This window comes from Falco biarmicus, chromosome 5 (genome assembly GCF_023638135.1).
Source record: "Falco biarmicus isolate bFalBia1 chromosome 5, bFalBia1.pri, whole genome shotgun sequence".
NCBI classification, from domain to species: domain Eukaryota; kingdom Metazoa; phylum Chordata; class Aves; order Falconiformes; family Falconidae; genus Falco; species Falco biarmicus.
The window spans coordinates 21083690-21107449 of record NC_079292.1 but is presented as its reverse complement, the minus strand read 5'-3'; the positions used below and the strand labels follow the sequence as shown (position 1 = coordinate 21107449).

The 23760-nt window shown below is 59.0% G+C and overlaps 1 protein-coding gene across 1 annotated transcript in view; it reads right to left on the bottom strand.

Annotated features, from left to right (window-relative positions):
• The window catches only part of SND1 (staphylococcal nuclease and tudor domain containing 1), a 128850-nt gene that overhangs the window by 41510 nt on the left and 63580 nt on the right, over positions 1–23760 (bottom strand). Inside the window, exons 13-15 of the mRNA XM_056340290.1 lie at positions 13842–13952; positions 8550–8622; positions 1862–2003 (exon numbers count right to left, since the gene is read on the bottom strand). Of these exons, the coding sequence (XP_056196265.1) occupies positions 1862–2003; positions 8550–8622; positions 13842–13952 (326 nt within the window). The remainder of the gene's footprint in view (positions 1–1861; positions 2004–8549; positions 8623–13841; positions 13953–23760) is intronic.

Sequence of the window (23760 nt, the reverse complement as noted above, 5' to 3'; positions counted from 1 at the left end):
TAATTATAAATAAGACTGTGTGACTATTTATACGCACAAGCACGCGGAGAAGGACAGGTTTAGGACACACTTCCCACACGGCAGGAGCCAGCCTGGAGCAGGGATGGGGATGCTTGTGCTCCAGCCGTCACCAGGGATGGGCCATCCCCAGGTGAAAGCATCACTCTGGGGAGGTTTGGTCACTGGAGGGTGACGGTGATGGTCACTGATGGGACTGGGGTCCCCTGGTCACGTTGTTGTGTCCTACAGACCCCGCAAAACAGGCAGCCAGAGTGAGTGGTCTGCTGGCACCCAGAGCTCAGGCAGACGGAGCGGGGTCTGCACCTTTGGGTGCCACGGGAACAGGCTCTGGGGTGCAAGGGGCTGGGAGCGAGCGGGTGAAGGGTGGGGGGATCGTGGCATCATTCCTGGTCAGCACTTTGAGCCGTGCTCTGGGAGCATCACCAGACCAGGCACAGTCCTTCCTGCTCCCCACAACCCTTGGCACTCCCCAGTCTCGGTGCCGGTGGCTTTGGGGGATGGCAAAGGGCAGGTCCGAGGCAAGCAGGTGCAGGTGGCACGGGCAGGGAGTTGCTCCTGTACTGCACGCTGGCTTTGCGAGCTCATGCGCCATTCCCTGGCTCCAGGAACAAAGGGGCAGACAACGGCATCCCGGCCCCCACGCTTCCCCCCAGGATACATATTCCTTCAGTGGGAGCGGCAAGAGCTGCTGTTTACAGAAACCTCAGTGTTTTTATCCCCATATAAGATCTATTTATATGCTTATTGAATTTTTCATAACCAAGTTGTGAACGATCGACGTTCAGGGTCATCCTTTATACACAGTTATTGCCATAGAAACAGGAGCGAGATGAGCCGCCCCACATCCTCTCCCATTGAGGGAGCTGGCAGTGCCAGTGGAGACTCCGCAAACCACCACTCTCACTGGCAATGGGCTTCGCCATCCCAGCACACCACTGGGAGGACATTCTGGCAGAGGTCACCATCTGCCTGTCCTACTGCCAGCCTAGAAGGTTGGGGCACACCTTGAAACACCTGGGGATCACGATGCTCTGGCCCAAAGCAAAGCCTCAGCTGAAGTGTGCACCGCAAGTGGGACTGGTTTAGTGGGGAAATTCTTAAGTTTCTGTAGAACCTCCCAAAACAGCCACCGTGTGTGTGCAGGGATGTGTGCCCTCCTCCCGGTGCATGGGCAAACCCCTGGGGTGACATACCTGGGGTGGCTGCTGGCACCTCCATCACCCCAGCCCCTCAGGCTCATCCCTGTGTGTCCCCAGGGTCCTGGTCCCACAGCACCGCCACCTCCTCCCGTTTCTATGATGCTCCTGGGGTTTGCCACCTGCTCCCCAGTTTTGGTGGAGGAGAGCATCCTTCCCACGCCCATGCCTGCATCACCGCCCCTCGGAGCTGCCCCATGCTGCAGGGAAGTGTCGTGCCAGCCAACGCAAGGGCTGAGGAGGGCAGAGGGGGTGAGCAGCCACGAGCCAGGCCACAGAGCATTGGAACGTGTAGGAGCCACCCAGACCCCAGCCCGTGGTGGGCACAGCTGGGGGGCAGCATGCTGGCAGCCCCGCAGAGGGGACTGGCGGGTGCAGACACCACTGGGATGTGGGGAGAGGGCAGGAGCAGCATCAACAGCCCCCAGCAGCACCCAAACCCTCTGGTCATCTCCAGTTAGTGTTCCCCAGCTCAAATAACACCCCCCCCCAGGTCGACCTGTTGGCAGCACCAGCATTAACTTCACCCGTACCCTGTGGCAGTGAGGGAGGACCATGCACCCAAGTGGGGTGAGGACTCCCCCATCAAGCCAGGCACTCGCAGGGGCCAGATCCTGCTCCCAGCTGGGGTGGCGGGGACTCACCTGCGAGCAGGAAAGTGATGAGGCAGGTTTCCTTTGGCATGAAGAGCTTCAGCCGGGAGCCGCTGAAGACATACTCCACCACAGCCTCGGAGCGGCCGGCACGCTGCAGGAAGGGCAGGAACTGCTTCGCCTTCTGGGTGTCCTGGGTGGGAAGAAACCGGGGGTCAGGGTGGGGGGTGTGACATGCCAGGGGCTCGGACACTACCCTTGATGTGGCCCCCCAATGTCCTGCGGGCTTGGTGCCTGGGTTGGCCTTGCCTGCTCCATGCTGGCTGGGGAGGGATGCAGGATGCAGGCAGGGAGCCAACTTTTCCTGGCTTGGGATGGACTGTGCACCCCGTGCCTGCACCCACGGCTGCAGGGTGCTGGCTCTGGTAGCTCCGGCACAGGGCTGGCTGCCTGGGTGCAGGCAGGAGGAGGAAGGCCAGATCCTGCCCCATCCTTGCCGTCCATAACGGAACAGCCCAGGACTCCCCTTTCCTGGGAAACCCCCACTCTGTGCACCACACACTCCCTTCCCAGCAGCAAGTCACTGCATATAAATTCAAGCATGTTCATTAATGAAAACTTAATGAGTCTAGGGCTGGCAGGAGGGTGTTGGGGTCCCCTGGTGCGGAGCAGTGCATGCATCCCCAGGTGCATAGCCAGTGGCACCACAAGCATCCCTCTCTCTGCAAGGGGACAGCAAAGTAGCCATGTCCTGGCAGACTCGATGCCAAGCACTGGCCTGTGGCCACTGTCAGCTAAACCCCTCTGCACAGTGCAGCCACAGCCAGGGAACCGCAGACCCCAGCAGCCATCGCAGACCACCAGTGTGGCGGCTGGGTTCGGCGTGGTGGCCTCAGCCGGTATCTCTGCGTGCCACCTGCACCAGGGGCAAGAGGCTTCATGTCGCAAGCTCCCAATTTATTTACCCAAGTTAGAAAAGCAGTTCCCAAAATAAAAGGCAGCCAGGTGGCTTTTTATCTCACTCTGGCCTTAATTTAGAAAAACAAGTTGCAGAGGAGAGAAGGGAGCGTGCCATGGCCAACACCAGGCAGCTCCCAGTCGGACCAGGATGGAGGCAGGAGCCGGTCCACAGCCGGGGCCAGAGCAGGGCTTAAAAACTATTACTAAGATAAATGCAGCCTGTTGGTGATGGAAAAGCAGTGGCGTGGGGTGGGAAGGGGCTTGGCCGGGGAAGGTGGGCGAGCAGAGGCGGCTGTAAATCTCTGGAGCAGAGGCTGGGAGCCAGGGCGGGAGGGAGGAGCTGGCATCTGCTGGCAGAGACAGAGCTGCTTCCAGAGCAAGCTGTAAGATGGCAGTGGTGGAAGAGGGAAATCTCCGTGCCCCTAGGGGAGGGGGAAGCTGTGGCACGAGCACCGGGAGCTGAAGGCGCAGGAGATGTGTGGCTTTGCCTGCAGCTCTGCCCACGGCTCCGGCAGGTATCAGTGCTGGCAGCATGAGCAGCTCACAGAGCAGCAAGAGCAAGGGGGCTGGTGTTTGTGTGCATCCCCATTTTAATCCACTTCAGTACAGTGGGTGGCTGCTTGCTCGCTCACGTGTGTGACCTGAAGCCATCAGCCACGTGGAGCTGGCCCATGTGGTGGCAGTGGCAGTGGCCGCAGGTGCTGCTGGTCCGTAACCTGGAGCTGCTCCAGGCACCGAGTGGGTGCAGATCTCAGCAAACCCCAAGTGCCAGAGCTGCCATGCTCCAGCTTCAGCACAGGCAAGGACACTCATGTGCCACAGCAGTGCTTCAGCATCTCTCTCCCAATGCCTGGGGGGTGTTGCAAGGCTCAGGGAGGCAGAGTGCCCACCTGGCAGCTCCCTGGCCATGCACCGACACTTGATCAGCACCTTTGTGCTGGTGTCCCAGCTCTCGCTGCCGGCGCCCACCCCATCCAGCTGCGAAGGGGTCCCAGGCAATCCCACCCCCCCAGCACCCCAGCTGGGACAGGGCTGGCAGACAAAGACCCTCCCCAAATCCTGTGGCATCACTCCCCACAGTGCTCGATGCTGGATTGCTCGCCGCCACATGCGCTCTGTGCAAAAAAATGCGCCTGGGGAGGTTTTTTTTAGCAGATGTGCAGTCAAGAAGTTAATACAACACATGTAAGTGCAATCTGCACGCAAAGAAAAACCACATTACCCGCCGTTAACCACTTAGGTCTAACGTATGCAAATCTAAAATGAGAGCCGCTAATGAAGGCTACTAATTAGTGGTAATCACTATACAGTCACGATTTGATTAGCTTAAGGAAAAACTAAGAGCTGCAAGAAGGAGCCCACCATGGGGTGGGCTTCCCTGCTCCATCCCAGGAGTGGGTGACTGGGGAAACCCCCAGCTCCCCAGACCGGGTGCTGCAGGCAGCGAGGAAGAGCCTGGTGCTGAAGACCAGCCCTGTGAGCTGGCTGCTGTCAGCGTCAAAAGGAGACAGCGGTATCTGAATGTGCTGGAGAATGACCTTAAAAACCCACCGGGATTTGCACAACACAGAACAGCTCTTCAGTGAGAGGGGCAGAGATGTGCCAGCGCCCATTGGTACTCTGGAATAATAAATGGAGAGCAGCGATTCCTGCATGGCAAGGCATGCTGGCAGCCTGGCACGGGAGGGACAGATTCCCACCTGGTCCCTGATGTCCCCATTAGGGCAGGTTTATTAGGGGCTGTGGGCATTAAGGCTGAGGGGAGCCACACTGCTGGGAGGAAGCTCTGTGCTGCTTCGTGCCTTTCTTGCTGCCTTGTCTGCCAAAGCACCCTTGCTTTGATTTGGGTGATGCCACCTCCACCATGCAGGTTGGCAGAGATGTCTCCTGCTCACGGTGGGTGCTGGGAAAAGCTGTATGTGATGCAGGGGCTGGGGGTTTGACCTCTTGGACCCTCCCCAAAATGCGCAATGGCTGCCCCAGGCATGGCTTTACAGCCATCACTGGGGCTGACCCAGACCCCACTGAGGGCGTGTGGTGGCTACCCGTGGGGGCAGGGAGAGGTCAGGCTCAGACACTGGTCCACAGCATCTAACACTGGGATCCCCAAGTGCACTCTTCATCCCCTCCTGCTGTCCCCACTGACTGGCAGTGCTGACGCTCACCGTGTGCATCCCACACCTGCCACCATGGAACCAGTCTTGTCCCTGTCCCTGCAGCAGCAGAAAGCCCTGTGTCTCTTCCAGTCAGCCATGCTGCAGCCCCATCCTGAGCCCAGCTGGCTGGGCGCCCCTGGGACGGCACATGCCTGGCATCACCCACCGAGGGGCTGGGGGCTGCAGTGCCGAGAAGTTGGTGGGACTGGGAAGGAGCAGGGTGAGCCGGTGGAGGGGATGGCTGTGCTGATGCTGAGAGCGATTTCTGGGAGTGAATTTTGGGAGTGCTCGGGATGGCTCTGGCTCCCCAGCACAGGTCTGAGCCGCCATGCCAGCCTGGCACACGGGTGTGTGACTACATGGTGGGTGGCCTTAGGGATGGGTGGCAGCTGGTGCAGAGCTCGCAGTTGCCCAGATAAGCCAGTGCTGCTGTCGCATCCAGCCTTTGGCTTTGTGCTGAAGGACACGTGCAGATGTCCTTCACCGCTGGGGCCAGCTCCTGCTCCAGGGCTCTGCAGTGGGAGGAATGAGCCGAGCATCCTCTGCTGCTGTCCCCAGCTCCACCAGGGACCCGGTGGGCACCTCAGGGACAGCCGGACATGGGCACTGCAGTTTGGAGAGGATGGAGATGAGAAGCTCCCAGACCTGCTTCCCCTGGATCTGCTCTTCAGGGCCGGTGACCCCATGTTCCTCCAGCTCAACATAGGACAGCAAAGTCCCAACCACTCCAGCACTAACCCACACCAATCCTGCTGCAGGAGCTGGCCCGGCAGCCTCCGGAGGGGCCAGGGCACTGGGAGCGCAGCAGAGCACAAGCTCTACAGTGCATGTGTGCAGGAGCGGGTCTCGCTCGGGATGCTCCCAGCCCACCCGGCATATCTTGTTGAGGTGTTGTCATCAGATGTGCCTGCACAGGAACATGGTGACAGAGGCTCTTGGATCTGGGAGGCATCACTGGATAAATTCAGATGGGGAAGAGAAGCAGGGGATCTCTGCCATGCTGGCATCTCCCCCTCCCCACCCCAGCTGTGCTGAGCCTTGGCTCCTACCTTAAGCACTGCCCAGGGCTAGGCAGGATTTGTTCCCTGCCACCGAGCTGGCAGCTCAGGCTCCTTTCACTGTCCCTGGGGAGAAAGAGGCACCTCCCGGGCACAAAAGAGGCACCTCCTGGGCACAACCCACCCACTCTACTTCACCCATCCCCCTTGGCGGGTGAAACTCCCCCCCAGCAGCTCCATCCTGTGCCTTTTTGGGCCTCACTTCTTCACGATGGACCAGGGCATCCCACCAGGGTGCTGCCAGCTCTGCCTGCTCTGCTCCCTGCCTGCACCTCCCACCCAGGTAGTATCACCCCTGTTACTATTATTTCAACATTTCCAGTGTTTAATTAGCTGCGAATTGAAGGAAAATTATGCATAAATACAGTGAGGAAAAAAATACCATCCTAACTCCACTTTTATGTGAAGCTCTGCCAATTATGCAAAATTATTCAAGGACTTTTCCCAAGGACAGGAGGCTTTCCGGCGGCCGGGCTGCCACGCGCTTGCCTGCACTCCCGTGCCAGAGTGCACGCTAATGCGAGAAGTGAGCTGGCATGGATTTGTACGGCTCTTTGCTTTTTCTCTATTTTTTGGGGCCGATTTTTCTTCTTAACAAGCCTGCAGCATCCCAGGTCCATGAGGAGGGAGGCTGCTTCCCTCTGCAGCTCCCTACCGGCAGGGAACGCCTGTGGGCAGAGTGGCAATGGGACTGGGGAGGACCTGAGGTGTTGGAGAGGAGCAGGATGCTCCTGGGATGCCCTGGACACAGCTGTTGGATGGCCAAACCATGGGAAAGAGACATTTTCCGGCATGAGCTGGGGCTGGAGGACAGGAGGCTGCACCAGAGCTGGGAAAACCAGGCTGAATCCTGTGTTTGAGCTAATACCCTGACTTTCGCATCCTGGTCACTAAGCCAGCCAGGATGCTTAGGAATGGGGAGCAGGGTAAGGCAGAGCCGGAGATTGGCAGCTGGACCGGGTGGGGACAGAGATGATGGCCCAGGGACAAGGACACAGGGATGGTGTCACAACAGTGGACAGCACAAGCTGAGATCCACAGGCGAGGGATGCACTGAAGCCACCCCATGGGATGCAACAGCATGGGTCAGGGTTGGGGACCAAGGCATGGGTGTCACTGAGGGTCCTGTGACCATCCTGTTACCATGACCTGGAAGGTGAAACAGCCCAGAAGCCCATGTTTTCCCAATGCTGTTTCTCCACGGAATGCTGCCAGAGAGCCAGGATCGACAGCCAGGAGGGACAGCAGAGCCATGGGAATCGCGGTGCACACTGTCTTGCCATCCTGAACGCCATAGGTCCTGGGGCACGGGCGCTCACCGATCCCAGTGCATGCCCAGGCAGCTGGAGGATCGCACCGGTACTGATTTGCATTGAATTATTTCGGCAGTGGTAAAGCACCCACTGCCAGCCCGGCATGCACCCAAATCCATCACACTGCACAACTGCTGACACGTGGCTAACTAAGGCCTGGATCAATTTACAGAAAACTATTAAAGATTAAAAAAGATTAACAAATCTTCATAAAAGCCGTGATGTATTAGCCTAATTTTGTTTGCGGGGGCCCTTCTCCTGTCCGGCTCCAACCCTTTTGCTGGCTGCCCTGATTGAGTTACGGGGCCTCTTAATGATCCTGGTGGCAGCACAGCCCCGGTGCAAGAACTCTGCTGGGAGTGGGGCTGGGGGGCTTGGAGCAGGGATGTCCCTGCATCCCACTACCACCAGTTTGTCTCAGTCTTCACGGGCAATTGCACCAGCATGAGCCCTGAGGAGCCAGCAGCTCTGCCATGGGGGCGTCCCCAGGAGTAGGTGCTGGCACAGGCAGCATCCTTCCCTGTGCCCTATCAAGTGGAGATCCCAGAAGGACAAGAAACCTCCAGCTCGTATGAGCAGCAGACACTGCTGCAGACCCCAGCAATTAAAAGCAGGGCAGGAGGCTTGTACAGGCAGGAATTGGGGTGCTCAGGACAGCGAGGGATTGGGGTGCCCAGGACAGAGCTCCATCCCCCCAAGGACACGAAGGACCTTCTCAAGAGCCAGGGTATCAAACCCAGGGGCATGGACACAGCCCCTCTCTGCTGGTTTATGAACATATCCAGCATGGCCACAGGAGCACTGCACAGCGAAACTCTGCAGCACTGTGGGGTCCCCTTCATCCCTGATGTTTGGGGTGAAGCCAGCATGAGGGACATGGTGAGACCTCCTCACTGTCTCCCGGAGAAGAGAAACCCCCAGGAGAGATCTCATTTTACTCTTTCAGGGTGCATTGGGGGTGACAAGCAGTTTCTGCAGTGGCCCTTGGAGGGCCACCAGCCCCAGCAGAGAAGGACAGGCTGCCCTACACTCAGCTGGGTGCCCCATCTCCTCTGGCACACCCCAGCAGAGCTGGCAGGCAGGTGTCGTTGCCTACAGAATTCCTGCACATCCCACATGCAACGAACAGGACCACGGGTCGTGCAGAAGCGCCGGCACACAGCACCTCTCCAGCTCTGCTGCATGCACCCCCATCCCAGCAAACAACCTCTCCCGGCCAGCACAGCTGCTCCCCGCACTGGCAGGTCCTTACCCCAGAGATGTCAGCCACCCGGTGAATTGGCACCTCCTTCTTGCTGTGCAGCCCTTTGCCGTTCTTGATAGCCCTGCAAAAGAAAGGTGGCATAAGCCATCAGCCTGCTGCGGCAGCTGGAAGGGCTGGCATTGCCCCCCGTGCCCACCCAGGGAGAGACCAGCCAGCTCGTTAGCCTGCTAATCCCAATTACTGGCATTCAACAGCTCACCTGAGCTCATCACATACTTGATCAGAGGGCCCACTCGTCCCCGTTACCAAATTAAATTGCTTTGTTCCCCGCACAAAGGGAGGGATCAACAAGAAGGTGAGTGCCCCAGCATGATGCAAAATTTTCTGTTTCTTTCAGTGCTTAATCACATGAAGCATTTTAAATGCAAAATACACAGTGAATGCTCCAACTGTAACGGAAATAAATTCCTTGTAGGTTAAAATAATATAGAGATGATAGGTGTGAATGAAGCAACACCACACAGGGAAGGCACTTCGTGGCTGAAAAACGAGCGGGTGCCCCAGACCTGGACCCAGTTCTGCAGCGGGTGCCGAGCCAGCTTGGCTGTCGGCTGCTGGGCCGGCTGTGCCTGGGAAGGGGGGTACAGCACCGGGATGGGAGCAACCTCTGGAGCTGGCTGTGGAGGGCATGGGTGACATGGTTCTCCGGCAGAGCCCTGGGACTGCAGCGCTGCTGGTCCTCTCCCCCCAGCGCCCAGGGCACACCTGCAGCCAAGCAGCACGGGGAGAACTGGGGTGCGTGGTTCCCCGGTGCCGGGCTCATCGCCTTGGTGGGTGGATGGCAAGGGCAGCCGCACCAGTGACCTGGCAGCAGATTTATTTGGCTTTCATGCAGTTCACGGCTGGGCTGGCTTATTGCCGGGTGCGGGAGGGAACAGAGCAGCACTGCCCTCAGCTGAGCTGCCTGCGTGGGCAGGGCTGGCAGTGGCAGGTGAAAGGGCAGCACACATTCATTAGAGCTCCTTCCCCTGACAGATTTGTCCTTTTCCAGCTTCCAAAGGCCAAGCTTATTTTCCAGGTGTTAGCAGCTCAGAGCAGAAGCCGGTGGGGGAGCTGCTGCCGCCCTGCCTGTGCCGCGCCGAGGGTGAGCATGCCTGCCACCACCGGGGCAAACTCCTAAGGCTGTTTGTGAGCTCACTGCTCGGTGCTTTTTAGGTTGGGGCTTTTTTTAGCCCCTCAGCAGCAGGGTGGCAAATCTAGCAGCCCAAGTGGGGCTAGAAACCAGGTCCCTGCCCCACACCTCCTGGAGGATGCTGCTCAGGCTTGCCAGTGCCCCCAGCCAGGCCAGGTGGAGACTTCAGCTCATCCCAAAGGATGCCTGGAGCTGGAGACTTTCCCAGCAAAGCCAGCCCTGCTTTATCAGCACTGGTCCTCCATCCCCAAGCACGGCAGGACATCCCTCTGCAATGGGAGGGCAGCCAGAAGTTCATCCTCCTTTCACCACCTTTCATCCCCATGCTACAAGATGCTCATGTAATTCAAACAACAAGCTGCTGCACCCCTCAGTCCCCCAGATTCACCCCTTCCCCATGGGTACAGCCCAGGCTGCCAGTGCTCGGGCTCCTGCAGCAGGCTGGAAATGAAAGCTCCTCATTTTTGAAGCCTACCTAACAGCTGCTCCCAGGCAAGAGGCATGAATTTGTTCAGAGTGGACCATGATGACAATAAAAATACAAGGGGAAAAATTCAAAGCCCCTACTAAGGCTTTGTACAGCAATCAATTTGCTGAGCTGGATCATTTGAGGAGCTGTCTGGAAGAAGCCAACCTGTTAAATCAGCAAAAGGATTTCTTCTTTCTCCCTTGCCCTCCTTTGAGACGTCCCTCCCCACTCAGCACTGCACCCAGGGATAAGTGGCTCGGCCAGAAATAGCGCTTTTTTTTTTTCAGGAAAACAGCTCTTTCCCCAGGTTAAGAAGAAAGACAATGTTAAACAAGTGCTGTAACACCTGGCAGGCTGGCAGCCACTGCAAGGGCAGCCAGGGATGCTCACCCTTGTGCCACGTTGGTGCAGGAACGTGGGCAGTGTGACGGTCCCCCCCCAGGATGAGGCCACCCCATGCATGAGCCCCACATCCCCATAGTCACCCCTGCCAGCTCCAGAGCTTCCCCTCCCTGCCACAGGGTTTGCCACGGGGGACTATGAAAAGGCACCTTGCCCTGCAAGGCTGGGGCAGGCAGGTACACTGACAGAGCCCAGGGCTGCAGCAGACTGGCACGGTATCAGCGTGTGGTGCTGGAGCAGCCCCTTGCTGGAAAGCAAGGCTGGGGGATGCAGGGAGGGCACACACCCGCTCCAGGAAAATGTGGTGGGATGGGAAAACTAATGACCTCCTTTCTAAAACACCCCATGCAGCAGGCACCTGCAGCTTAAGCCAAGATCTGGCTCCAGTTTTCAGTAAAGAGCTGGGAAGGTTAAAGGTGTTTTACAAACCCCAAGCAGCAATCACCCAAACTTCTCCAAGCCCCCTCCACCGAGCTCCAGACCCTGCACGCTGATCTTGCCCCAGATCTCCCGTTCCCCTCCAGAGCTTGTCTCTGCTCCCAGAGCCACCAGCTCTTCTGCCCAGTGGGAGGCAGCCGCCAACCCCACACCGGCACAATCACCGACCTGGGGTGTGCCATGGCTAATGGCATGGACAAGCCACCTCCGCCACCAGCACCACCCCTGACCTGCAGCCCCACACCCAGGAGCGAGCAGGAGCATCCCCACATTCCAGGCATCCCAATTTGAACCCCTCCCATCTGGAGTGTGGCTGCAGGCTCCATGTGCCGCATCCAACCCCAGCTATCCAGCTGGAGGATCACCCATGCCGGAGTGCTCCGACATACTGATTTAATGCCAGGCACATCCACTTTCTAAAAGGCACATCCCTGTCGCTCAGCAATGGGGCCCCAAGCAATCTGCCGACCACCAATCCAACACTGCACGGGGCTGGAGGGGGAGAGGAAGTGCAAGAGCCCATTTATCAACCTTCCCCCTCACAAGCGAGAGGCTTGCAGTAAAACTGAGCACAGTCTTGCACAGCGGGCTGGCAGAAACCACGCCGCAACCCCCTCAAAGCTGCTCTCCCCTGCTGTCGGCACAGCACCATCAGCTGCTGCCAAGGATGAGCTGAAATCCCACCGTCCCACTGGGTCCAGCCATGCAGCTGCCTCCGGTGCAGCCGGAGCAAGGCCAGCACCCACGGGGGCACAGCAGCAGTGGCAGGTCCCTTCCTCATGCAGCCATAAGGGAGGATGGGCTGAGGGACAAGGACAGGGGACACACGGGCTGCAGCCAGCACCAGACTTGCTGTTGGGCTTCTCCCCACAGGGCTGCAAGGCTCGGGCACAGCTGTCCGTGCGGAGGTGTGGGGCAGGGACCCAGCTCTGGTGCAGGTGGCACTGGGCTGCAAATGGGGTTGGATGATGTGATCATCTCCTGCAGGGAGCTGGACTGTGCATGCCTGGGCTGTGCACATCTGAATCATGCACACCTGGATCACACGTGCCTGGGCCATGCACATCAGAACTGTGCACAGCTGGACCGTGCACTCCTGAACTACACACACCTGGATTGTGCACGCCTGCACTGTGCAAAGCTGGATCACACACACCTGAACCATGCACACTTGGACTGTGCATGCCTGGATTGTGCACAAGTGGACTGTGCAACCTTGACCATGCACACCTGGACTGTGTGTGTCTGGGTTGTACACAGTTGGATCACATGTACCTGGGCCATGCACCCTGGACTGTGCACAGCTGGATAAAACATGCCTGGGCCATGAACAGCTGGACCATGCAAAGCTGGATCACACACACCTGTACCATGCACACTTGGACCATGCACATCTGGACCATGCAACATTGACCACACACACCTGGACCAAGCACACCTGGACTGTGAAAAGCTGGACCGTGCATGCCTTGAGCATGCAAATCTGGACTGTGCACAGCTGGATCATGTGTGCCTGGGCCATGCATGCCTGGACTGTGCACAGCTGGATCACACATGCCTGGACTGTGCACAGCTGGATCACATGTGCCTGGGCTGTGAACAGCTGGACCATGCACACACCTGGACCACGCACACCTGGACCGTGTAATGTTGACTATGCATTCTTGACCATGCACACCTGGACCATGCACACCTGGACTGTGAAAAGCTGGACCGTGCATGCCTGGACCATGCAAATCTGGACTGTGCACAGCTGGATCACACATGCCTGGACCATGCAACCTCAGCTGTGCACACCTGGGACAGGCATACCCACGCTGTGCGTTCCAGGCCAGCAGCTCGGGAAGGTGGGTGCTGACTGAGGAAGGCAACATTTTGTGCTTTGCACCCACCGCAGCGATGTACAAGCACGGGCCGGCTGTGGGCACCAGTGTCACCTGCTCGGGTGCGATGTGGCCCGCACGTGAGGCGCAGGCAGCAGAGCTGGCAAGGCTGCCCGCTCAGGCAGAACACGCAGCCCTTTCCGCTCCTCCCAGCTGGTGGAGAAGGCAGCACGCCCCTGCCTGCATCAGCGGTTCTGCCGCCTCCACCGAGGACGCGGCGTGGGGAAGCATCCACATGCATTTTTCTCACCGTGATAACCTCAACCTAATTACAGGAGGCCAGAATGTGTCTCAAGTCCTTCGGATTGGCTCAGACGTCACAGGGTTTAAATGCAATTACTACTCTGGCAGACAGGCCGGGGCAGGAAGGCTGTGGCGGCATTCTGCTGGGCTTGCTGCCCCGAGGAGTGCAGCGGGGCCCTTTGAACCCCGATGTGATGCACGCAATGGGCCGTGAGACTCCAAACAACCTCCCAGGCGTTTTGCAAATGTTATCTGCCTTCAGCTGCCTACCGGCAGCTCTGGCATTAACATGGAGAACCTGCCAAGCAGCCCGATGCTTCCCACTGACTCATGGCACGCCTGGCCCTCTGCCAGCACCGAAGCTGAGCCCGTCTGCGGCACCAGCGCCGCACCAGCAGCATGGAGGAGATCGGGCGAGGGGGGAGGAACACACAGATGGGCTCAGGGATGGTTTTGGCTGCTGGGGGTGGGTCTGGCGGGGAAGCTGGAGATCTCACAGAGCCAGGACTGCCTGTGGAGGGGAAGGAAGCTTGCCCCAGCTGTGAGGGATGCGGGGCAGGGAGGTCAGCCCAAGCAGCGGGGACAGATGGATGGACAGGGACACAGCAGGGATGGGAAGGGGTGGGGGGTGTGGTGCAGCTCTGCACCTCCCTTTGAGACACCCTGAGAGGCAGCACGGGCACCCTGTGGTGTCACGCTGGTATGGCACTCACCGAGCCTCTGCTGCTAAGAGCTCGTCATAGTGTGAGGATCTTTGGTCGTCGTCTTGCCGGTAGCGGATGACAGTAGCCAGGCCCTTGCTCACCAGCGCTTCGGCAATGTTGCTGCAAGAGAGAAAAGCAGGGGGTTCAGCGCGGGCCTGGCGGGGCAGAGTGGCTCATCTGCACCGGACCCTGACACCAGAGGGGGTCAAACCAACTGGAGGTGGACAAGGAGACCCCCCCACCCCATTTCATACCGCTGGCCGAGGGAAGGTGCTTAGAGCAACATCTCACAATTAACAGGGAATTCCGGGCATGGCTGAGGGGTCCCCGTGTGGGCATGCAGAAGCCAAGCTGCCACGGCAGGGCATCTCTTGGCAGCACCCCAAAACGCCCGCACCACCCCCAAGAACAGAGGGGTCAGGCTGCGGGAACCTCCTCCTTGATTTTCCCTTCCTATGGCTTTTTTATCCCTGCCATCCCCTCACTGGAGAGGGGAGGTCGGCACTGGCTGGGCTTGGGGGACGGCTGCCAACGGGCACCGTGTGCTGAGGCGGTGCAGTAAATTGGCTGCCATTACACTCTGCTGCTTTAAACAAATTCATAAATTCTACTTCACTGAGCGCATCTGTAATTCTCCTCCAATTACACAGGCAGGGCATGGACCGCTAATTCACTACTGTAAAAAAAAAAGCATATATATATATATATATATATGTATGTATATATATATGGGGGGGGCTGATCCATTCGCAAGCCCTGGGAGCACACCCTACCCTGGAGAGGGGGAAGGGCAGAGCCATCACCGGGAGCTGAAAATAGGTCTTGTCTCGGAGCAGGGGGGAAAAAAAATAAGGATTCGTAAACGAGGAAATAAGCTGCAGCAGGAGGCAGCTGCAGTGGTAGCGCTCGAAATGCCAAGCAACCAGGAATAAGCACCTACAGCTATTTTGGGCACGAACAGGAGGCTGTGCCGGGGGGAGGTGAGTGCAGGGCTGGTGGCACCCGCAGCATGCCAGAAGCCCCCCCAACACCGCGGTCTGCCCCAACAAGGAATGTCAATGGGGCTGGGCTGAGCTATGTGTGAGGCTCCATCCCTGGGTCCCCACATGCCTCGGCAGCAGCGGGTCACAGCCTGATGGCAATGGGCAGGAGGTGACCCTGTTAGGGACAAGCTGTGGGGATGCCAGCCCTGGTCCCCTGTGACACTAAGGGGGTGACTCAGAGGTGAGAGGCAGTAGCACCCCAAAGCTGTGCAAATCTGCAAGAGGTGCCTGCTGGGGTCCTGCCTGCTGAAGGCCGGTGGCAGATCCAGACCTCCCCAGCAGCTCGGTGCCAGCCCGGCTCTGCTGGTGAGGACACCATGCCCTGGCTCCCCCATGCTGGGACGAGCAGCCGAGGATGCTGCTGGAGGGAGCTTAGTCGGGATGGAGTTTGCAGCCCCCCAGGCATCTGCAGCCCAGATGTGAGGAGCTGCAGGATGTACTGGGCAGCCCGTCTCAACCATGCTCCCCGCTTGCCACTGTCTCTTTGCGCTGTCCCACAGCCCTCAGCATCACTCACTGGGTGAGCAGTGACACGCATCACCATGAGACTTTTGCCTAACACACACCAGGGTGGACACCCAAGTGAACCTGAGGCCAGAGATGCTGGTGATCAGCACACTGAGGAGAACAGCCCACATGACCCCTGCTGCGGGTGCTGTGCCCAGAAATGCCCCCTCCATCCCATCTCCGTGTAGGGGAGCTGCTGCTGCACCCCCAGGGCAGCACATCTGCAACACATCCCCAGCCTGACCCAGTGCAGGGACCAGCCCTGACCAGCAATGGTCAGCAGCCCTGGGCAGGACGGCTCCTTCCCGTATGGTCACATCCCACCCAAGCACAGGCAGACAGCCTGGGACACCTCTTCATGTCCCATGTTCCCAACCCGGGGCTTGGGAACAGGCAGCGGCTCTCCAGCCCTGATGGGATTTCCACAATCATGCAAAGCCTGGTTGGATCCAGGCTGGGGGTCTCCATCAGCCCCCCAGTTTACAGCCTCCAGAGAAGGGGACACCCAGCTCTGCCTGCCTGTACCCTGCACCAGCTGGGCAGCTCTGTCCCCATCCATCACTCCAGCCCCGTTCCAGGGAAGAGAGCAAGAGGGGCGGGGGGGCAGGATCTGGGAAGAGCGAAGGAGATTAAAACTTAACATGGAAAGCATCAGGAAACAACTGTGTTAGCTAAACGGACAATTTTATTCTGCCCCCAGCACTCATGAAGTCTTGTAATCTTGTTGCCACCTCTGTTTGATGGCTTCATTTATTCAGCAATATCATGGTTATGGCTTTTTATAAGGCAGGCAAAACTGCCAGCATTTGCTCCCACTGTGTTGCTGGGTCCTAAAGGAGCCAGGATGGGCTGGGGCTGCCCACGGGGAGCGCGGCCACACTCCCCCTGGCTTTTTGGTGGCCAGCAGGCTCTGCAAGAGGCGACAGAAAACAGCGATTTGGACTAAAAAGGTGCTGATCCTGGCTGCTGCCTGCCCTGAGCATCAGCCGCAGTGCAGGGACCCCTCCTCAGTGTCAGCATCACCTCCCCCGGGGGCTGCACCCACAGTGCGGGGCCACTGAGACTCCACTCCCGCGCTACCACAGCCCAGCTCCCATTAAGGTTTCAGAGATGATGTTCCCATGGCTGACAGGGACTGAGAGCAAACGGAAGGTGCCGAGCGGCTGCAGAGCTTGTGGGGACGCCAGTGTCTGGCTGCCTCAGTTTCCCTGTCCCAAGCAGTTGTGCTGGGGTGCTGTGCCGCTCCAGCACCAGGTACCAGCCTTCCCCCCACAAATGCTTCTGCTCCACCACAGACCCCTGTGTCACCTGTGAAGGAGAATTAGCCTAATGAAGGGTTATCGAACCCTGTGTGGTTCGATACTCGGGGAGGTAGCCCCTGCCTGCCCCAGCACTGTCCATGCTGGGTGGCCAGACCTCCCTTCCCCTGGGCAGTGGGTCCCACAGCCCAGGTCCAGCTCTCGCCCAGGTTTGTGCTCCTCCAGTGGAAGGAAAAGCCACCTCCACTGCAGGAATGCCAAAACCCAGAGCGAGCACATCAGCTACCCAGCGTGACACAGTGCTTGCAGCAGGTCCCAGGCGGGCACAACCTGCCGCCAGCCTGGCTGGAACCCCATCAGGGCACAGGGGATGCCAGAAAGACCCCCAGGACCTGCCTCCACCCTCTTTAACCCGAGACCCCAGATGGGCCCAGCAGGGTCAGAGGCACTTGGGAGCTCTGCCTTGTGGGGTGATGGGGAGGAGAGAAGCCGCCTGCACTCCACCCCCGGGGCAAGGGCACCCTCCCTGTGGCCTGCTGCGCTGTGCAGCATAACTTGGGCTCTCACGTGCACCTGCTGGAGAAGAGGATGGGGGAGGACAGAGCTTATGTCCTGTCCCTCCAGGGGCCATCATCCCCCTCCCCACGCATCCACCCAGCCTGGAGCCCTGTATCCTGCTCCCCATGCCAGCCACATCCCGCGCCTTGTCCCAGCTGCATCCCACTTTCCATCCCAGCCACATCCCTCTCCTTGTTCCAGCCACATCCCACTCTGCATTCCAGCCACATCCCACACCCCATCCCAGCTGCATCCCATTCCCCATCCCAGCCATCCATGCCCACCCCACCCCATCCCCCAGCACTTTAATCCCCTCCGCTCAGCATGGATAAGCAGCTATTCCTGGCTCTAGACTCCAGAAGTATCCAATATGCATGAAATCAAAGTTTTCATCATTTCCAATGGTCAAAGGGCAGCAGGTATTAAAACCCAGAATACTGGGATTAATGGAGGGATCATTAAAAATCTAATGTTAAACCACCTCTGCAACCAGAGTGCTGAGTGAGCCTGTCATGTATCACAGACTGATTAGAAGGAAACGAATCCCAATTTTGGAGTGGGTTAGCTGAGCCTCTGAACGGGGAGAGCTGTGCCCGCTGTGCTCTGCCCTTTCATCCACGCCTCATCCTCCTCACTGCGGTGGATGGGAGTGTATTGGGGCGATGCTGATGGGACTTTATTTGGGAATTTTGGCTAAATCAATCAAGGATGAGGTTTTTAAGCAGCATTATGCAAACCTGTGCGATTTCTAACCAAACCCACCATCCTGAAGAAAACGGGCCGCGACAGCCAGGTAGTGGGCAGGCACCGATGGCACTCTGGGGGTCGTCTGCTGCAGAGGTCTCCCACATCCACTGCACCCACTCCTCAGCACAGGCCAGCCATCGTAAGGGACCAGTGGCTCTGCACCTCTCTGAACCCTCGCAGGGTGTTCAGCGAGCCTCTCCTGGCATGGGAGCAGGCTGGCACGGCGCTCGCGTCCCCCTGACACACTGAGCCTGGCTCCTCGAAGGATGCCAGCTCCTCCCTGGTGCATGCAAAAGCAGCTCAGTTCCAGCACACACTGGCAAGATAAGAGAGGGAGCATCTCCTCCTCCCCTGGGTGTAACACGCGATCGGTGCCTGTTGCCTGCAGTTTCCTGGCAGCCACGCAGCATCGGCGAGATCTTCCCACCACCTCGGTCTGCACTCAGCGGCAGCCAAACGGCTGGGGCTTGCCCTGATCTGGCCGGGGAGCTCACCCCGGGAAAACATGCAACAATCAGACTGGATGCAGCTGAGGCAGGAGCTGGAAAAGTGCTAGGTCTGCTGTGCTGTAGGCAGGGGGAAAGGGCCGGTCTCAGAAAAGGCGAACGGCTCAGCCTGGAGCCAGCTGCAGCCTGCAACAGCCACCAGTGCTTTGGGGAGAACGGATAGCCCCAAGGAGGGCGTGGAGCTCCCCACAGCCCTTCCCACCTGGCAGTGCTCAGCCCCATCCACCCAGGTCAGCTTCTGCAGCAACAGAACTGCGGGATGGTGCTTTGCGGTGCTGAGCACAACATCCTTCCACCCTACAGAGCAACCGGGAGACCCAGCTGGTTCAGGCCATCTCAGTGCTGGTGCCCGCAGAAGGCACTTCAGTCCCAAGGAGAGTGACTGGGAGCAAACCCCTGCCATGCACTGCAGTGACCAGCAGCCTCCTGCACGACCGGAGTGACGGCCTGCAGAAGCGACAGTACCGGGGAGAAATTGCCTCCCCAGGACTGACCATATTGCACCGAGGCTGCGGGAGCTGGGATGGCAGCACACGGTTGCACCGTTTAGGGGTGCAGGTGACTTAACTCCAAGTCCTGGTGCTTGCAGCCTCCCTGCCCCGCCAGGTCCCTGCCAGCATCAGGGCAGGCACCGAGCCCTGCCAGCCGTCCGCTAGCCACCAGCAGCCTCACACAGCTCATCCTCACGGCTGAACTCCCAGGGACCAGGCTGGCGGCAGACACCTCCTCCCTGTAGGAGGGAGCAGCTTGCAAAGCAGCAGCGAAATCTGGTCCTTTTCCAGGGGCTCAGGCTGCAAAAACCTACACAGCTCCTGGGCGCCAGCCCAGCTTTACCCTGGCACCGCGGCCCACGCAGGTAGCTTGCTGCGCACATGGCTCCGCTGCAAACAGCAAAGTGCTGGCAGGCGGTCACAGCTCCGGCCCCGCGGGACCCCGGTGGGGTTCAAACCCCCGCACCACGCCATCGGCTCCCCTGGCATGGCTGGCAACGAACCACCCCCAGCTTGCAGCTGCCCCTCGCCCTGAAAAGCCAGGCTGGGTTTCTCTGTGGAGGGGAAAGCATGCTTTTGGCTGCCAGCCCACCCTGGGGACAGTGTGGAGCTGGCAGTGTGGCCACTGGCATCACACAGCACCAGTGGTCCCCTAACCTGACCCCTCTGTTTTGCAAAGGCGTTTACCTCCCGGACACCCAGTCCTGGCTCCATTGCTTGGCTGGGTCCTTTCCCAAGCTCCACAGCAGTGCCCAGGAGCACTTTGCAGAAAGTCAGCATCATCACACGGCTTTTTGGGTGAGGAGAGGCACACAGGGAGGAAGAGCAACCCCTTGCCCACCCCCACGGCTGCAACCAGCCCTCCATCCTGCCTCTTCTTCACGGTGCTCACATGATCCTGACCCTGCACGGGCAAGGAATGCTGCAGCCCCTCGGCAGGCAGCCTTCATGACCCTGGCCTGGAGAAAGGGCAGAGTCTGGCCCTGCAGAGGCATCTGAGTGCTCTTAGGGGGCTCAGAGAGATGGGAGCGAGCGTATGGAAATGCACATCTTGGAAATGCTTGGACATCCAAAGCAGAGTGCCTTGGGCTTTGGTGAGCTGAGCACCATCCACTGTACAGTGAAAAGCGCTAGGGCTGCACCAGGCAGGGAAACATCTACAGTGCCTAGTATCCCCCCAGCTCAGACCATCGCCTCCACGCCTGGATCCTGCACAAAATGCTCTCAAGGGCTCAGGTCATGCTCCTCAGGTGGCTGCAGTGGATGCCCACCCTTCACCCTGCAGTGGGTGCCCATCCTGCAGCAGGACCCCATCCTGCACCCTGAGGCAGGTGGCTGTCCCTGTGCATCCTCATGTGAGCAGCTCCCTGCCTGCCCCTGCAAGCACCCAGACCTTTCACCCATGGCTGGGGGACCTGCATGGCCATGATGCTGCAAAGCCTCTGAGCACCAGGATAGTGGAGAAGGTGGAGTGGGTCGGAGCAGCTTGCCCAGGGCCCTGCTCCCAGCAGAGGCATGGAGCAGGAGAAGCCCATGCTGCTGGCCACTTTGGGCAAGCTGCCTCCAGCTCCCAGCAGCCCCTGAACCCCAGCACCCAGCCAGGGGAAGCAGTGCCATGCATTGCATTGAACCACACACCCCTGCTGAAACCACCCTCCTATGCTTTGATCCCAACTCTGAGCAGCTTCCTTGGATACTCCTATATCATTCGTGGAAAGGGGAGTGAAAAAGTGGCCCCTTGTCACCCTCCCTGGGCCACTGGAGAGGCTGGATGCTCTGCGAGCAGCTGCTGGAACTTGCAGAGCTGAGCCAGCATCCCAGCATTGCTAACAACCCCGGCCACGAAATCCTGCTGCTTCTGATTGCAAAACCCACCCCCCGAGGCTGCAGATCCTGGGAGGATCCCAAATTCTTTCCAGGTTTAGAGCTTTTAAGGCTCAGAAATCCCAGCACTGCTTATGGGGGCTGATCCTGGCACTCAACTGGGTGCTGGACACCCAGAAAAGCATGACGGAAGCACCATGATGGGTGCACTGCAGCCGAACCAAGCCCCCTCCTGCTGCTAGAAGGAGGACAAGAAGAGGGGAGCAGGAATAACAGCTTAAAGAAGACATTTCCTGACGTGAATTAAATATCATGCTCCAGCCCTGCTCCCTGCTCTCCTCCCTGCAGCCCCTGCACAGGGGACGGGGGGGGCAACCACAGCCCCCCTGCCCCACTTCAAATAAAAGCATCAGGGGAGAGGAGCTGGAGCTGCTGCACAGAGGGAAGATGCATCCCCCAGTTAAGCCCAGATTAAAGAATGGGAATATGAAAACACAGATGAAAAGCTCTTTGCTGTGGAAAAAAATCTTATTAGGCCATGAAGTACATTTTTTGCCACTTAAAGAACGGAAGAGTAAAAAATGGCTATTTGCAAGCTTCCCCCCACCCCCCCCCCACAACTCATTTCACAGCTTCCCCCACCCGAAAATCCAAAAAGAAAGTTTTTGATCGGCATTTTCACCCACCGAAACCTCTCCAGTTCTCGCTGCCTAGCACAGACTGGCAGTGCCAAAAGCATCCCCATGCAAGCTCCCCCAGCCATGCTCAGAGGCAGCACCACCAAAACTGTTTGTGCCAAATTAGCCCAGTCCTGCTGCCTGCAGGGCAAGTATCCCCTTGCACTCGCATGGATTTACAGCTCAGGGCTTTCCTTACATTTGTTTTTAATGATTTTTTGCTTTTTCTTCCAAGAATTTGTGCAATTTGCATCATGGCAGCCTCTGAGTCCCCTGGGGGAAGGGCTGTGGGGACAGGGAGCCGATTGTGGGGCGCCTGCACAGCTGGCAGCCCCTGCTCCCCGGTTACAGCCTCGTTGGTGGTTTGGGGACAGCATCCCCTTCCTGCATCCCAGTGTGTTCCCTGGGGGAACTGAGCCCCCTAGCAAGGCACTCCGGGGCTCCTACCCTGACCCACAGGCAGCACCCGCTGTGCCCGCTGTCCCCGAGCCACAGGATGCAGCCGGGTGCCCTGAGATGCTGTGGGACACTGTGGGATGCTGCTGGATGTCATGGATGCTGCGGGATGCTGCAGGGCATTTCAGGATGCTGTGGGGTGCCATAGAAGGCTGTGGGATGCTCTGGGATATTCTGGGATGCTGTGGGATGCTGTGAGAAGTCACAGGCTTCCCAAAGACCAAAGACTGGTGTGAATCCAGAGCCTTCACATGCACCTCAGGTTGCAGCAGACCTGCCCCATCATCCCCCAGTCCCTCAGGCACCTGAGGGTGCCTCTGCATTAATCACACCTGGGGCGCACAGGCACCCTCCCAACAGCACCCGTAGTGGGATGAGCCATCCCTGTGAGCGCAGACCAGCACAGGAGGTGCCAGTGTGGCCCCTCACGTTCTGGCAGCTGCCTTCTCTGCCGGCCATGGCCCCTTTGCCCTGTCTTCCATGTCAGCACGGCTTTGCTATGGCAGCTGAGCACGAACCTCTGGCCTTACCTGTGCTCAGCAGGAAAGCACCAGCCAGGAGGAGCAGCAGCACCAGCAGCAGCAGTAAACACTGACAAGGCACACGGCACACCAGGTGCCGGTGGAGTGGGATGGGGAGGGCTGCGGCATGCAGGCACTGGGCAGAGCCTGGCCAGGCAGCAGCACTGGCACTCAGATCCAGCTAAAACTGTCAGGGAGCTGGAAAGGAGAAGCACAATGGAGCCTGCGAAGGCGGCTGGCGCTGCCAGCTTGAAGCTCCTCTGCGGGAGACTCCAAGTCAGGCACCGCAGCCAGGGATCAAGCAGGGATACGGGCAGGGATGTGGGCAGGTGAAGCTAGGTTTGTGCTCCTGTTCAAGTTCACGGTGTTTGGAGCTAGAAGCAGGGGCTGCCTGCATGCCAGGCAGGGGCCCAGCACCCTGAGGAAAGCAGATGCTCTGGGTGGGGAACAGTCCCCTGCCCACCGCCAGAGGTGGACATCACCCCCCTGCCATGCTGGGGAGGGCGAGGTGCCACCCCGGGCGTGCAGCTGATGGCTGGCCCAGCCCCCCTTCAGCCTGCCCTGCTGGCAGCACGGGCAGGGGGCTGCAGGGCAGCCAGCTGCCTGCACCAAGAGCAACGAGAGCTAGGCAGAAACCAGGGGCCTGAATGCTCCAAAAGCCAGGCAGGGGTTAGCACCCTGCCCAGGCTGCCCGCCCCGGCGAGTTGCCGGCGTGCTCAGCCTGCCAAGCAGGCTCAGCCCAGTCCAGATGCAGGCGGACAAGCCAGGCTTTCTTCCCTGCTCTGTCCCCAGTGCGGTGTGGGCTGGACGGCACAGACCCTGCTCTGTTACGCCCACGCTTTCGTGAGGGGCTGCAGCAGCCAAGGGACCCCGTGCCCAGCACCCAACTGCACTGCCACGGCAGGGCCAGGGGCAGACGGGAGCAAGGGGGCTGCCCTGTGCCATGCCCGGGGGGCTGGCACACCACAGAGACCTCGGTGAGAGCTCACAGCACTCGCTTGGCTCACTCCACTGATGCCTGATTATGGCAATGAAGTCAACGTGAGCAGTGGCCCTGCAAATTCACATCAGGTTTCCTCCCAAAACAGGGATGCGACTCAGGAGCTATTTGAAAGCAATTTGCAGCTGGAGACACTAAGAGCAGGAGGCAGTGCTTGGCGAGACGCTCCTGAGATGGGAAATCCTGCCCCTCTACCGTGCTGGGCACGGCATAAGCACTGCTGGAAGCATCCCAGGGCTGGCAGCCCTGAAGCCACCGGGCAGGGGGAGAGACCGAGGGGTTTTGCACCACACGCTCCCCTCCTCGTTCATCACCAGTGCCCCAAGACCTCATCTTCCT